Raw genomic sequence first — 13639 nt, forward strand, 5'->3', positions numbered from 1 at the left:
GTGAAAAATCCGTTTGGCAATGGATTATTCTGATTCATTACCAAATGAATTTTTCATTAGGGTACCAAATTGGCCCACATTTGGTAATGAAAAATACCAAATGGCAACCCTGACAGGGGAGAGGGGAAGGGGGAGGAAGGAAGGGGTGAAGGGGTCGTGGTGAAAACAGCTATTCGACGCCGCACGGCAATTTCAAATTACGGGTGGGGAAAATTCGGATTTGGGGGGGATTTTTTCATTTTTTGGCCATTTTTGGGTTCCGAAGGTCCAGGCTCACAATGTCCAGTAAGTAGGGTGTCCGGAAGGTGGGTGTCCAGATAGTACGAGGATTACTGTATATGCGGCAGCAACGACTGTTAAGCTGGTCATTGTCACTACAACCTCCAAACACGGACTGACTCCAGCTGAACAAGGTGGAACATAAGAAAGTTCATGAGGTGACAAGGTTCGGTTACCCACTTAACATTTCCATGCCTTGATACGTGTATCTTCGTCACGCAACACAGCCTTGTTATGTTACGACATTGTGTTCGCATGTCTGTACGTGGCTTTAGAGCGATATGTATTCTGACTAGACTAGGGTGTGAGTGAATGAAATCCAAGTGCCTGAGAGTCAGGATCATATGGCACTATAGGAGTAGACTACAGAGCTGACAAGAAATCAACCTGCCTGGATGAATTTTGTGCGGAGGTGTATATGGCCAAAGCTTGGTACCCCTTCTTAACCTGATAGTTGTTAGATTGGCCCTGACAGATAAGTTGATGTGAAGCAACATTCAACTGATCTAACTGGGGTTATTACCTCATGCTATCAGTTTTTTCTGGCTCTATGGACCCTATCTCACCCCTACCCTACAGTTGGAAAGGTTTGGATTATGCTGATAATGACATAGATTACCAATCATAGAACACAATGATATAAAGACAGCTTTCTAAAATGTATTCTGAACACAAGCCATGTCTAGCTGAGCTCATGGTCAGTAATTAGGTGGTCAGTGGACATTTTTTTTTTTTTTTTTTTTTTTAATGCACGTTACAGCTCAAATATATTTTGTAAAGCACAGACCATGCTGATGATGATTATGGCAGGTGACTCGAGGTGAGTATTCAGCATAGTGTTTTGTGATTGGTGCCAATTAACAGTTACATCATATTCATTTTTTTTTTAATTCAGATTAGGGCTATAATGAGTTTAAGCCAAAGGAGTGTCAAAAAACTGTCAAAGTGATTTATCATTCAGTAATTACTCACAGTCAGGAGAGGGAAGCCTGTAGAGGCACTAGTAGCCCAGAGACCATTCAGTCACTACCATCTGAATGGTCAGCATCTTCGGGACCAAGCAGGTCCCGAAAGAGCAGAAACTGCTGAATGACCGGGAAAACCTGCCAAAAAGTTTCTAGCAGCCATGGTCAGTCACCCCAATGCAATCACATTGTCTATTACTGGTCAGTCCTGTGCACTAAATCGGCCTTCTCTTTCTTAAAGATGTATAAAGTGGAAGGACTCACACCGAAATCTTGTCTTACTTCCTAGGAACACCTGCTTCCAATTTTTTTTCAATAATTCAATTTTCTTGGTAATAGTCAGCACCTTTTAGGTGCATTTCTTCACAACACCAATAGGCTTTCCACTAGCAGAGGCCATAGCGCAACACAAGAATGAGAGGATGACCATTAAATAGCGTGACGTTTCCAAACTTTTGAAAGGTCCCGCTCACAAGGCGACACTCATGAGTCACGGTGACCAATGGGGCATGCAGTGTTGGCAAGTAGAAGTCTTCAAAAGCACTAAGCTCAGCTTTAAAATGTGCTAAGCTATTGGTGAACTGATCAAACTTTCGTTCTAAATTGGACTTCAAAACACACCAGATATAGAATAAATTGTAATATTTACTGGCACTTATTAATGTGAAAAGTGCTAGATCTATTTCCAACAGCGCCAAATTGGCCGATCAGCTTAGCATATGTGTCGGAAGAGCAGAGGACTTTCATAATGGGACTATTTATGAAAACCACTGAAAGACCGGAAATACCGTAAGACCAGATGCCGAATGAGAGGACTTTTACCGTATAAGGAAAAAAAAAAAGTTTTTGGAGGATGTACTTTGGTCAGAAGGACTGCATTATTCCCTGACTTCACAATACCAGTACAGTCACAGATCATCAAGAGCTGTGGTTTTATTACAAAGTGAAAAATAATGAGAGAGGGCAGCATTTGGAAACTTCCAGTACTGCTTTTTGCAGATGCTACTGTACTGTTAAGTAAAGATGAAGGGGAACAGCAAGGCCTGGTGAATGAGTCTGGGAGTGTGTGTAAGAAATGAAATCTAAAGGTGAATGTAGGGAAGAGTAATGTTATGGTCTTCGAGAGAAATGAAGCCACTGAATGTACAGCAAGGTTGGATGATGAGGAAATGGAAAATGTGAGAGCATCTAAGTACTGTACTGTACCTGGGTACTGCGATGAGTAGGGATGGAAGTTTGGAGAATGAAGTGCCTGAAAGGGTACAACAAGGAAGAAAGGTTGCTGCTTCTTGGAAAGCAGTGCTAAGGAATAGGGAAGTGAACATGGAAGTAAAAAAAAGTCACCGCATGATAGTATTGTGATTCCAACTTGGAAGCAAAGCTTGGACTTTGTTGGATGGACACAAATCAAGAGTGAGAGCAGTGGAAATGAGTATTGTGATACCAACCCTGCATATGGAAGTGAAGCTTGAACCTTGATGGAAAGACACAAGTCAAGAATGAAAGCAATGGAGGTGAGTTATTTGAAAGGAGCATGAGGAGTTACATGTAGAAACAAACTGACAAATGAGGAAATGATGGAGTGTTGTGGTATGGATGTGACACACACCATTATGAGATATACACTGAGGTGGCTTGGCCATGTGGAGAGGATGGAGAGCAAGAGACTAACAAGGAAAGTGTATGTGAGTGAGGTGGAGGCCAAGGATGAGATGGAGGGATGAAATGGAGAGATATATGAGAGATGGGGGTGTGGGCTAGGGAAGGGTACTGATATGGCAGGGGACAGGGCAACATGGAGGTGAAGTGGAGGGATGGAGTGGAGAGGTATATGAGAGAGGGGGGTTGTGGGCTAGGGGAGGACAGTGAAATGGCAGGGGACAAGGTGACATGGAGGTGATTTGTTTGTGGCCACCCCTTACAGGATTAAGGTATCTGGCAATTGATACAGATGAAAAAATATAAATAGGTGATACTGCATAGCTGTAACCTGCTCATCACCACATGATTTAACCCGCCCCGTGCCAGTGCCATTTTAAAACGGTCTTACGTAATTGCGTGCTCAGTGCCAGTGCCGTTTTAAAACGGTCTCGATTTCAAAAAATCACTGTGACCACAATTTTCAAGTTTGTCTCGCAAAAATTGGTGTGCTTGTAGGGCAACCCTTCCTCTATCTGCCCTCAGGTGGCCTGACCCATACACCCACGCGCTTCCGCCTCATGCTCGCTCTGCCTCACTCTGCTTGTGTCACTCATACAGTGCAGTGATGTCTTGCTGCGGTCTCTCTGACGAGGAGATTCAGGACCTCCTGAGGGTTCTCTACACTGGGGAAAGTGATCTGGATGATGACGACATGCAGGATAAGGACTACATCCAGCCTGAGGAGGAAAGTAGTAGTGATGACAAAATTCCCTCACCCAGGAAATCCAGGTATGTGGGCTACACTAGGGCAACACGTGGTTGGAGGCCACCTGCACGTCATCGTCTTTCACATCACGACGATGAGGAGGAAAGGGAGGAGGAAGGTAGTCCTGCAGTTGAGGAGTGGTTGGGGAGGCAAAGAATTTTGTCACGTGGGGAGAAAAGCGTGAGGAGGAAGCGTGGAAGATTTGGGAAAGTTCCATTGTTGGGGGAGAGTGACTCATCTCGCCCGCACTCTCCCTTGCCTCCCCGTGACCCAGCTCAGCCCAGCACCTCAGGACAAAGTATTCCCGCCTTCCTCACACCCAGCATCTCACATGAAACTCTTCCCCCATTCCCCACACTTCCCCATGCTTCCCCACAGCCCAAAGAACATGGTGGCGATGATGATGATGAAACGACGTGGGAGTGGGAGGACGGTAGTGACTTTGTCCCCCACATTCACCCGTTCACCCACAAAAATGAGGCCGGGTGTAGTATCCCTGAACTACACCATACCTCCAGTAGGCTTGACTTCTTCAGGAACTACTTTCCTATGGAGTTTGTTTTGAAGATTGTGACCCTGACCAATGCCTTTGCTGCATTTGAACGTGGGGGAACAATACAGACACATCACAGCCAATTGTTTGAATCTGACATGACCCTGGGTGAAATGTATGTGTTCCTAGCACTTGTGCTTTTGAAGGGGATATTGAAAAAAAATCAGCATCCCTTGTATTGGACTGTGGATCCAGTAATGGTGACACCATTTTCTGGTAAGGTGATGGGAAGGAATCGGTTTCAGTACATCCTGAGCCATCTTTTTTTGACACCCTTGACCCTGCTAACGCAAACAACATGGACAGGATGAGGAGGATACATCTGGTTTTTGATCACCGAGAAAAATTCCGTACCTCCTTCTCTCCACACCGAGACCTCGTCATTGACAAGAGTCTAGTGCTATGGAGAGGTAATATTGCTTTTCATAAGTATATCCCCAGCAAAAGACAGGTTTGGCTTCAAAATCTTTGTGATGTGCGACTGTAAGACTGGGTATGTGCAGGACTTAGTCCTTTACACAGGTGTTCAGACGGACATCACAGAAGATAGAAGTTTGGGACTCTCAGGGGCTATGGTAAAAACGATGATTGAGGAATACCTTCATCGTGGGCATGTCTTATACCTCCATAATTGGTGCACAAGCCCCCTTCTCGCCAGGTACCTACACCTGCACGAAACTGGTCTGTGCGGCACTGTAAAGAAGAACCATTGGCACATGGTGAAGGTGGGGAGGAAGCTTCAGAAAAATGAGTTTTTTTTTTTTACAAAGCACATAATATCCTCGCAACAGCATGGCATCACAACTGCGAAGTATTCCTCCTCTTGTCTGTTCATCGGCCCCTTGTACACCGCACAGACAGTATAGATTACAAGCCAGAAGGGTGGCGCCACATCTGGAAACCAGAATCTGTCTTGGCGTACAACGTGAATATGTGACAGGTGGATCAATCAGACACCATGATTTCTAACGTTGACTGTGCCAGGCCTACGAAGAAGTGGTATAAAATATTTTTCTTCCATCTCCTCAACATCACCGTCCTCAACGCTCACTATCTCCACACACAAACCACTGGCATCCAAGAGACATTCTAGGGCTATATTCGCGAGCTGGTGCAGGAGATAGTAGGTGAATATGGAGAAGATAGAAATGCTGCTCGCCACCGCCACACCTCTCCGCCTTACCTCTAGACACTTCCCCAAAATCGTCCCTCCAAGTGCAACATGTCAGAATCCCCAGCGGAGGTGTCACATGTGTGCAAACAGCACTGTAAGGACACGAACTCAGAGGAAGGACTCAAGGCATATGTGTGCAGAGTGTGATGTAGGACTGTGCATATACCCATGCTTCGAGGAGTACCACACTCTCGCTAACTATTGAGAAACAATTGTGTGGTAATGATGAGCGAAAAAAAGACGCTCAAAAAGTGTTGTAAATATGAAAAAAGACGCTCAGGAAGTGTTATTATATGTACTGCATACCGTAATGAGATGTAAATATTTTCTTGTAAGTGTAAGGACTGAACGTAGTGGAGTAAAGTCTTACGTATGTTCTCGTAAGTGTTACATGATATATTCACAGTGAGAGGATCAAAAATACTCTGGTAATGTCTGTGTATACTGAAGGCATGTTGTAAATAATTTACTGTAAGTGAAAGGGCTGTACATTGTGAAGTCATGTTATGCATATTTTCTCGTAACTGCAAGACAATGCATTCACAGTGATACGTATAGTGTTACATGAGTGTGATTATTTTCCCCAAAAAACTATTTTTTTATGAAATGATAAGATTTTTTTTGTGTGTGAGAGAAATGGACAAAAAAAAATGTTAAGACCATTCCTATACCTTCCCTAAGTCACGTTGGCAAGAATACCTGAGTTTACCTTGCATAGAAAATGGGTTTTCTCTCACCGCCGCTGGGGATTCCCCGCCCGCCCACACCTGCAGGCGGCCTGAGAGACTACGAAAAATGCACTTCAAGCCTCCGGTGAGTTTTTTTATGGCCATATTCGTTTTTTCACATCAAAATCTATCATTTTAGCAAAAAAAAAAAAAAAATCTAAAATTGGCCGACACGGGGGTGACACTTAGGGCCAGGAGTGGCCGGCACACGGTGGGCTAAGTGATAATGCTATATCAGTCACACAGTAACAAGGGAATATCTAATTAAAAATAGATTTATACAATTTAACATTTAATGGAGGACTGTCAAAAGACTAGTCAACAGTGAATGATCTACAGTAACAGTGCACAACTGTGTGTGTGTGTGTGTGTGTGTGTGTGTGTGTGTGTGTGTGTGTATTTTCTCTATACACTGTACTCGTACATGCTGTTAGTTCTTGCTTCATAAGTACCCCAAAAGAATTTTCAGTACTGTACAATGATGGGGGAGAAAGCCAGTACTGAAATATCTTTATTGTATTCATACCATGACTAGACACATCCTTGTAAAAAAGCTTTGTACAGAATTGTAGCAGAGGGTGCAGTATTCTTATTCCATATGTGCAAATTCAGAGGGCAAAGAGCAGAGTAGTAATCACAACGAAATGCATAAATATTATGCAAACTGTGAACAAGACCTGCACACTGCAAATTCTGATTACAATGCCATGTCACATTAATGCTCTCACACTGGTATTCAGTCATGGATATATATATATATATATATATATATATATATATATAATTTTAGTAAATCAACAACAATGAACATGATGAAATACAGGAAATATGTTTCAGTACTATACAGGCATATTAAATGATCAGACATGAATGACATACTTGGCAGGACCTAGGAGAAGTGGCATTTGAAGCAATGATGAAGTTACGTTCTATAACCAAAGGGAAAAATAATTATATTACCAATTAACTGTAAAGTACTGTAAGTTACAAATGCATAGCTCTGAATATACCAATGATGGAACGCAATAAAGAAATACTAGAAATCATACTCTTAGAGGTCAAACAACATACATCATTATTAATCAATGCATCTTCATAAAAATTATACATGGTCAGCATAAGTATCCGGGCTTTATGGACTCAATCATCTTGGCATTAGGACAGACAACTGCATTTTTGAAAAGAGATCCATGATCAACCTGAAGTGAGTGATACACCATCAACCTACACAGTAAAAAAGAGGGTGCTGTAAGGATTCTGGAAGTGGGAGGAAGGCTTTGTTCTATTTTGGCATAAATGACTGACTAGTGAACCCTAGACCAAAGCCTTTGTGAGTGTGAGTGGCAAGCCTGGCCATTTCATATTGTCTCTCCATGGACATGAACATAGTCTCTTGTTTCTGAAGGAGATCCATTCCAGAGTCTTTAGCTGGGTTGTTTGGAGCTGAGTCTTTGCTTGATGTGCTGGCAGGTTCTGGGGAAAGAAAGAAAAAAAAAAAAAAGTAAATAACTGTGGCATTATAAAATAAAAACATTATACTGTACAATTAATATTTGTACCAAGTACTTGTTGAATACTTCCTACATAAAAAAAAAAAAAAAAAAAAAAAAAAAAAAAAAAAAAAAGTCCATTTCTACCACATTTGAGAGAAGCCTTAAATATACAGTAAATATTTAACTTTTCAAACTCAGAAAATTTGAATTTCATGAAATCTAGTCAAACTGCAGACATCTGGATTGCCTTTAAAAAAAAAAAAAAAAAAAAAAAAAAAAAAAAAATCTGGGAATCTGTTCAGACATGTTTGGGAAGGCCCAATACTGTATAGAGTATTCCTAACCATACTGGTATTACAGACTGTTGTTCAGGCATAATAATTTCATTTTGTTACATTTTGTTTTTAACCCACCCACCCCTCCCTAATTCTTATACACCTGATTACCTACCATGAGTAATTTTTTTGGACTTTTTATTTTAACATTGATTTTTTGTCATCAGATCAAGTGTTTCTGAGCTCGAACTCTGCATCACCGTTGTGTTTTTGTAATTTACGCCTATTGGGTGGCTGTGAGGGCAGCAGTAAGTCACTAGCACAATGGGAGGTACACAGGCGTGAATCCGCCATTGCTGGGCTACAAACGAGAACTGAATTACTGTACTAAATATCCGGTATTTGGCAACTGCGGTGTGGCAGGGATTGGCAACAGCTCTGATGGTGTAGAGGGAGACTCAATGCTCCCCACCACTGACACTTCCTCATACCTGAAATTATGGCACGGAGACCCATTGTCTCATATGAGGCAATCAGTACGGCCAGGGGTGTCCTGCATATCTGAATTACTAAATATGCGGTATTTGGCAACTACGGTGTGGCAAGGACTGGCAACAGCTCTGATGGTGTAGAGGGAGACACAATGCTCCCATGGAAACCACTGATGCTTCCTCGTGCTTGAAATTATGACGCAGAGACACATCGCCTCATATAAGGCGATCAGCACGGCCAGGGATGGCCTGCATATTGCCTCCTATGAGGCGATGAGCTTGAGCGCGGTGCGAATTAAAGGCTCCAACATGCTTGCATGCGTCGGCCTTGGTCACCTAATGGCGGCTCTCCACACTGCTTGATCTTTGGCAGGTTCCCTATTCAGTTCCTTATCCCTGAGGTCACACTCAATGACCTCGTCCCGTCTTTCTCAGTCTGCCTCTCGCAACCCTATCCCTAACATTAACACTTCTCACTCTTCTGCACCCAAAATTATCATCCCCATCCTCTCCACACCCAAATCATCTCAATCCACCTCTCCTCATCACAACACCAGTACACTTCAGTCCCATCCTACCTCTCAACTCCTCCATCGTAAACCTAGTCCCCTCAGGCCTCGCACTCAAGGACACACTGCACATCCAACTAATTATTGTCATTTCTGTACGTCTGAGCCCACGAATATCCTCCTCCTTTGCTGCCCAGGCCTCATTACCATACAGCCTCACACTCCTAACACATGCCACATACAAAGATCCTTTAGCATGGAGAGAGAGCCCTCTCAATGTCAACAGAAGCAACAGCTCCCTGAATTTCTTCCAAACACCCCTCACTTTAGCCACAGAATTGGCTCCAGCCCCACATCCAGCACATAACATGTTTCCCAAATAACAAAACTCTTCCATACACTCAAGATCAATCTAGCAAGCTCAATCCTTTCATGCATGACAATCTCCATATGCTCTCCCCAACACACTGCACACGTGAAATCAGCGTTATCCCGCAGTCTACATCTAATGCCACTACATCTCTAATGTACCCACTTATTACAAATACTGCACGAGATGGAATTACTTCCCACACCCTTGTGGCCACTCTCCCTCTACTTTGACAGTACTGCCACCAGCCCTAGATACCATCACTTTTATTTTATCTGCACGTTGTGGTAGGTGGGGCGCTCACCATCCACTCACTCGATGTAGTGCTGCTCTAGGGTGGCTGCCCTTTCCTCTCTTCCTTCCTCTTACGACTTTTTCTTTCTTTCCTCTTCCTTCTGTCTACAGGTGACTCAACACTGAGTGACAAACCAAATGGTATCCTGGACACCTGGAAACCATTTACTATGCTGGAAGGTAACCATGTAACCGAATTATGGCACCTGGTGGTTAAGTGGTTAATTATGGCGCTTAAACGGATTGGGCCCGTGTTGGTTTATATGCAAGGGATGGTTGGGGTTTATTACTCATGTAATGCCACTCAGAGATGTGTGAGGCTGGTCACTCTCATCTTACATGTCAGGACCAACATGCCTAGCCCTGGGCTCCTACGCTCCTCATGGGGAAACACAGGATTAGGTGATGATAATGATGATGATGATGATGCATTTACTCCTACACCCTTGTGCCTCATACTATCTCTCCACTTCCTGAATCTTTCTTCTGCCTCTGTTTCATTCTCTGCAATCAACACCACAACATCAGCGTACAACATCTCCCATGGGAGTCCATTTCTGAGGTCACATGAGAGGAATTCATGTACCACGATAAACAACAAGGGGCTCAAGATTGACCCCTGATACAGTCCAACATTCATGGAAAACTCATCACTCAAATCTCCATTCACCCTTACCTGGATGCAAGCACCCACATACATAGCCATAACCATCTTAACCAGCCACTCCTTGATCCCAGACCTCCTCATTGCCCACTTCACCACCTCCCTAGGGACTCTTGTCAAAGGCCTTCTAAAAATCAACAAAAACAAAGTACAGATCCCTTTTCTTTCCTATACATTATTCCTGACGCTGTCAAACAATGAAAATGGCATCAGTGGTCCCTCTGCCTGGCATAAACCCAAACTGCATCTCATCAATAAGCACTCTTTCTCTGATCATACCTTCTACATCTCTCTCCATTACCTTCATCATCTGGTCCAAAAGCTTTATGCCTCTACATTTCCTCTATGTTAAGTCTCTTCCTTCTGTCTATGGACATCTCTACACTTGAGTGACAAGTCTAACGGTTTCCTGAACACCAGGAAGCCATTTACTACACTGGGAGGTAACCATATAACAAACTGTGGCGCCTGGTGGTGGGCAATTAACCTGTATCATCCCAAGCATTTTTGCAATTTTATACCCACCCAATCCCGCCCCAAAAATGGGAAAAAATTTTATTGCATAAAACAATCCAAAAGGACATATAAATCATGGAAAAGCAAAAAAAAAGTATTCCTTATAGGAGAATTAAGTGCAGGATGGTCGTCTGTCATACATAAATTTTTAGCCCAGTTTCCCAAGCCGCGAGTGACGTTTTCCCACCCAGCTGGGAAAATGGGAGAAATGGAGTTCCCCCGAGCTAAGCCCTGTATTGGACTATATAGCCCCGCTAGGGTTACAGGAGCGAGCTACCACTCCCGGCACGGTAGCCCGGGCGAGGCTCGAACTCGCAATCCCCCGATTACGAGTCCGGCGCGCTACCACTGTGCTACCGCGCCCCCCCACCCAGCTGGGAGGGATGAGAGAGAGAATGGGGGATTCCCCGTTCTCAATATACTCCTCTATTGGCTCATATACCTCCCCAGAAGAGTCATCCAGGTCCTCCTCTTCTGAAGAATCATTAAATGAAGGAACAGAAGAGTGTCTGTGACCATTTCAACACCAGCCCAATGAGGCGGAAATATTGCGTGATTTTCACAACGTTCTGACACTATGACGGACAGTGATACACTGATGTTACCCACCCAGAATCAAACTCAGTGCTACAAGTGCTTGGTCACAGTGATGCCAATACGTTAAGCTACTCCTTAGGAAAAAAATTAGCTAGATTGAAGTAGTTTGAGACACGCTACAGTGCTCGAATTTTGCTGTTGGCACCATCACGTCAGTGGGATTAAGCGAGACGTTTTGTGTTGTCGGCACCATCACGTCGGTGGAGTTAAGCAAGACGTTTTGTACTGTTGGCACCATGCCGACGGCAGGACGTTACGGGTGAAGGGGCTCCAATCGGATTTAGCCTGTGCAGGTTTATATCCAAGGGATGGTTAGGGTTTATTGCTCATGTAATGCCACTTATGGATGAGTGAGGCTGGTAGCTCTCATCTTAAATGTCAGGACCAACTTGTCAAGCCCTGGGCTCCTATGCTATTCAACGGGGCAACACCGGATCAGATGATGAATGAACGAACTTCCTCTTTCCATTATTGTACGATTGCCCAAATAAGTGATGAATCGCTTGCTTTAAGTTTCAGACAAAACTCCCTAGGTCTGGCAATGTTCACTTGATTGAGAGTTAGGAGACAGAAACAATCTTTGCCTGCCCTGCAAACATTACTTATGGTTTACAACAAACTAATCCAGCGAAAATATTAAGTTTATTTATTTTTTTGGTCAATAACAATACTTAAATAAAAAGCGACATCTGGCATTTTTCCAATCATCATCACGACTCATGCTAGCAAAGCTACCAATGTTGCAATACTGAGGTTTTAAAAGCAATCTAGCTGGCAAAAATTTAAATATTTTCTGTGTATCCGGCATTCTTTTAAGTCCTGTCTAGTGTTTTTTCCCTTAATTTCCCTCAAGTCTGGCAGATTTTTACCACTTCTGAGACCAACCCAGCATATTTTTATAGTTTTCCTTTGGCAACACTCCACGCAAAGCCTTACGTAAAGCCTCGTACACACTGGGCATCAAGTTGCACAACGTGTTGAAAATCACCGATTTTCGGTGTTGCGGGCCGAGTTGTGCGCACTGATGCGCCGTTCTGGTTCGAGGGCATTTGTGCATCATGTTACGCAACTTGATGTGGGCCGGGCACTAGGCACTCAGCAGCCGCCCAATTGTCATCTGGAAAGCATCTTCACGCCAGATCATATCTGGAATGATGACTGAGGAAATACTGAAGACACACAAAGACTGGACAAAAGCGTATACAGTACAATGCATTTTACTGAAATGCTGAAGGAGTACCCATGCATATGGGCTGTTAAATCCAAGGAATATGAGGATAGACAACTACGAAGTAGTGGAATGAAGGCATTAATGGATGAAATGACTAAAACAATGGGATGTGCCATAACTTCTGAAGATATTATGAAGAAACTGCACAAACTCTGTGAAAATCTGATTAAAACTGCCTCTTGCTGGTCGCTGTGAAAGCCATTTCTTGCACCACATTCTCTTCTTTCTTTTCTGTAAGGCCTTCCTTTTGGCGCGACATAAAGCCACCACACTCCACAGAACAGTTTCTTGAGAGTGGCTGTCGTCCATTCTCCACAGGTGTTGCTCAACAAGTGGCGCAACTTGTGACTCTCTAGTGTGGACACTCTTGCCCATCGGCAACATATTGCAGGTTGTGAGGCTGCAACTTGTTGCGCAACTTGGTGCCCAGTGTGTACAGGGCTTCAGTCATTATCATGCCATAGATGTGAATGGGTGTCTCGGCCTCTGTCACGATCACCCCCCCCCCCTCTCATTTTCATACTACCCTTTTTGTCTTCTGTTCTCATCATTGTCGCACTCTAGCTTTTGGTTATCATCCTCTACCTGTTTAATTCTTTCATGATACTACCCTACATATTTTATTACATGTAGGATTTTCATCGTGTGAATAAAAATTGCCAATTTTTCCCCAATAACTGCACTGGTTTCAATAACTTAACTGAATACTGGCAGATTAATTAGCTTCTTGATGGCAACACAGCCGGTTAGGGGTTGTTCTTGGGTACAAGCAATAATCTGTCTGTCTTGGTCTTGTGCTATAAGGGGCTTCATTTGGCAAATTTTCTATGTTCTACCTCCCTCTATATGGCTTATCTATCCGTTAATTGTCCTCTACTTGATGTTAAGCTACCGCGATATCTGTCTTGCTGGAATATTTGCTACATAAAGAGCAAGAATCTGCTTGCACTGACAGGCTGTAGTATCGTGTTGACGATTCATCTTGCTCACACCGCAGTCGGGTTTTCCCGCATAAATATCATCCTGCATAGAAAATTTAATGTGGATAACAATATACTGTATATCTAATGTTTATTCTTCTGATCTGATGGCA

General features: G+C 43.4%; 1 protein-coding gene and 1 non-coding gene across 5 annotated transcripts in view; both read right to left on the reverse strand.

Annotated features, from left to right (window-relative positions):
* Window positions 1-6381: 6381 nt before the first annotated feature.
* LOC145414592 (uncharacterized) overlaps window positions 6382-13639 on the reverse strand; it is a 260262-nt gene continuing 253004 nt past the window's right edge. For all 4 annotated transcript variants that reach the window (XM_080284118.1, XM_080284116.1, XM_080284117.1 and 1 more), the window contains one exon: window positions 6382-7579. In XM_080284118.1, the coding sequence (XP_080140244.1) occupies window positions 7389-7579 (191 nt within the window). In that variant the 3' untranslated portion in view covers window positions 6382-7388. The remainder of the gene's footprint in view (window positions 7580-13639) is intronic.
* Window positions 11010-11081, reverse strand: TRNAT-CGU (transfer RNA threonine (anticodon CGU)). The gene has a single exon. It is a non-coding gene; the product is annotated as a tRNA-Thr (tRNA).

Source organism: Coenobita brevimanus, chromosome 100 (genome assembly GCF_032717465.1).
Source record: "Coenobita brevimanus isolate Jiangsu-jjx chromosome 100, ASM3271746v2, whole genome shotgun sequence".
In the NCBI taxonomy this organism is placed as follows: Eukaryota; Metazoa; Arthropoda; class Malacostraca; order Decapoda; family Coenobitidae; genus Coenobita; species Coenobita brevimanus.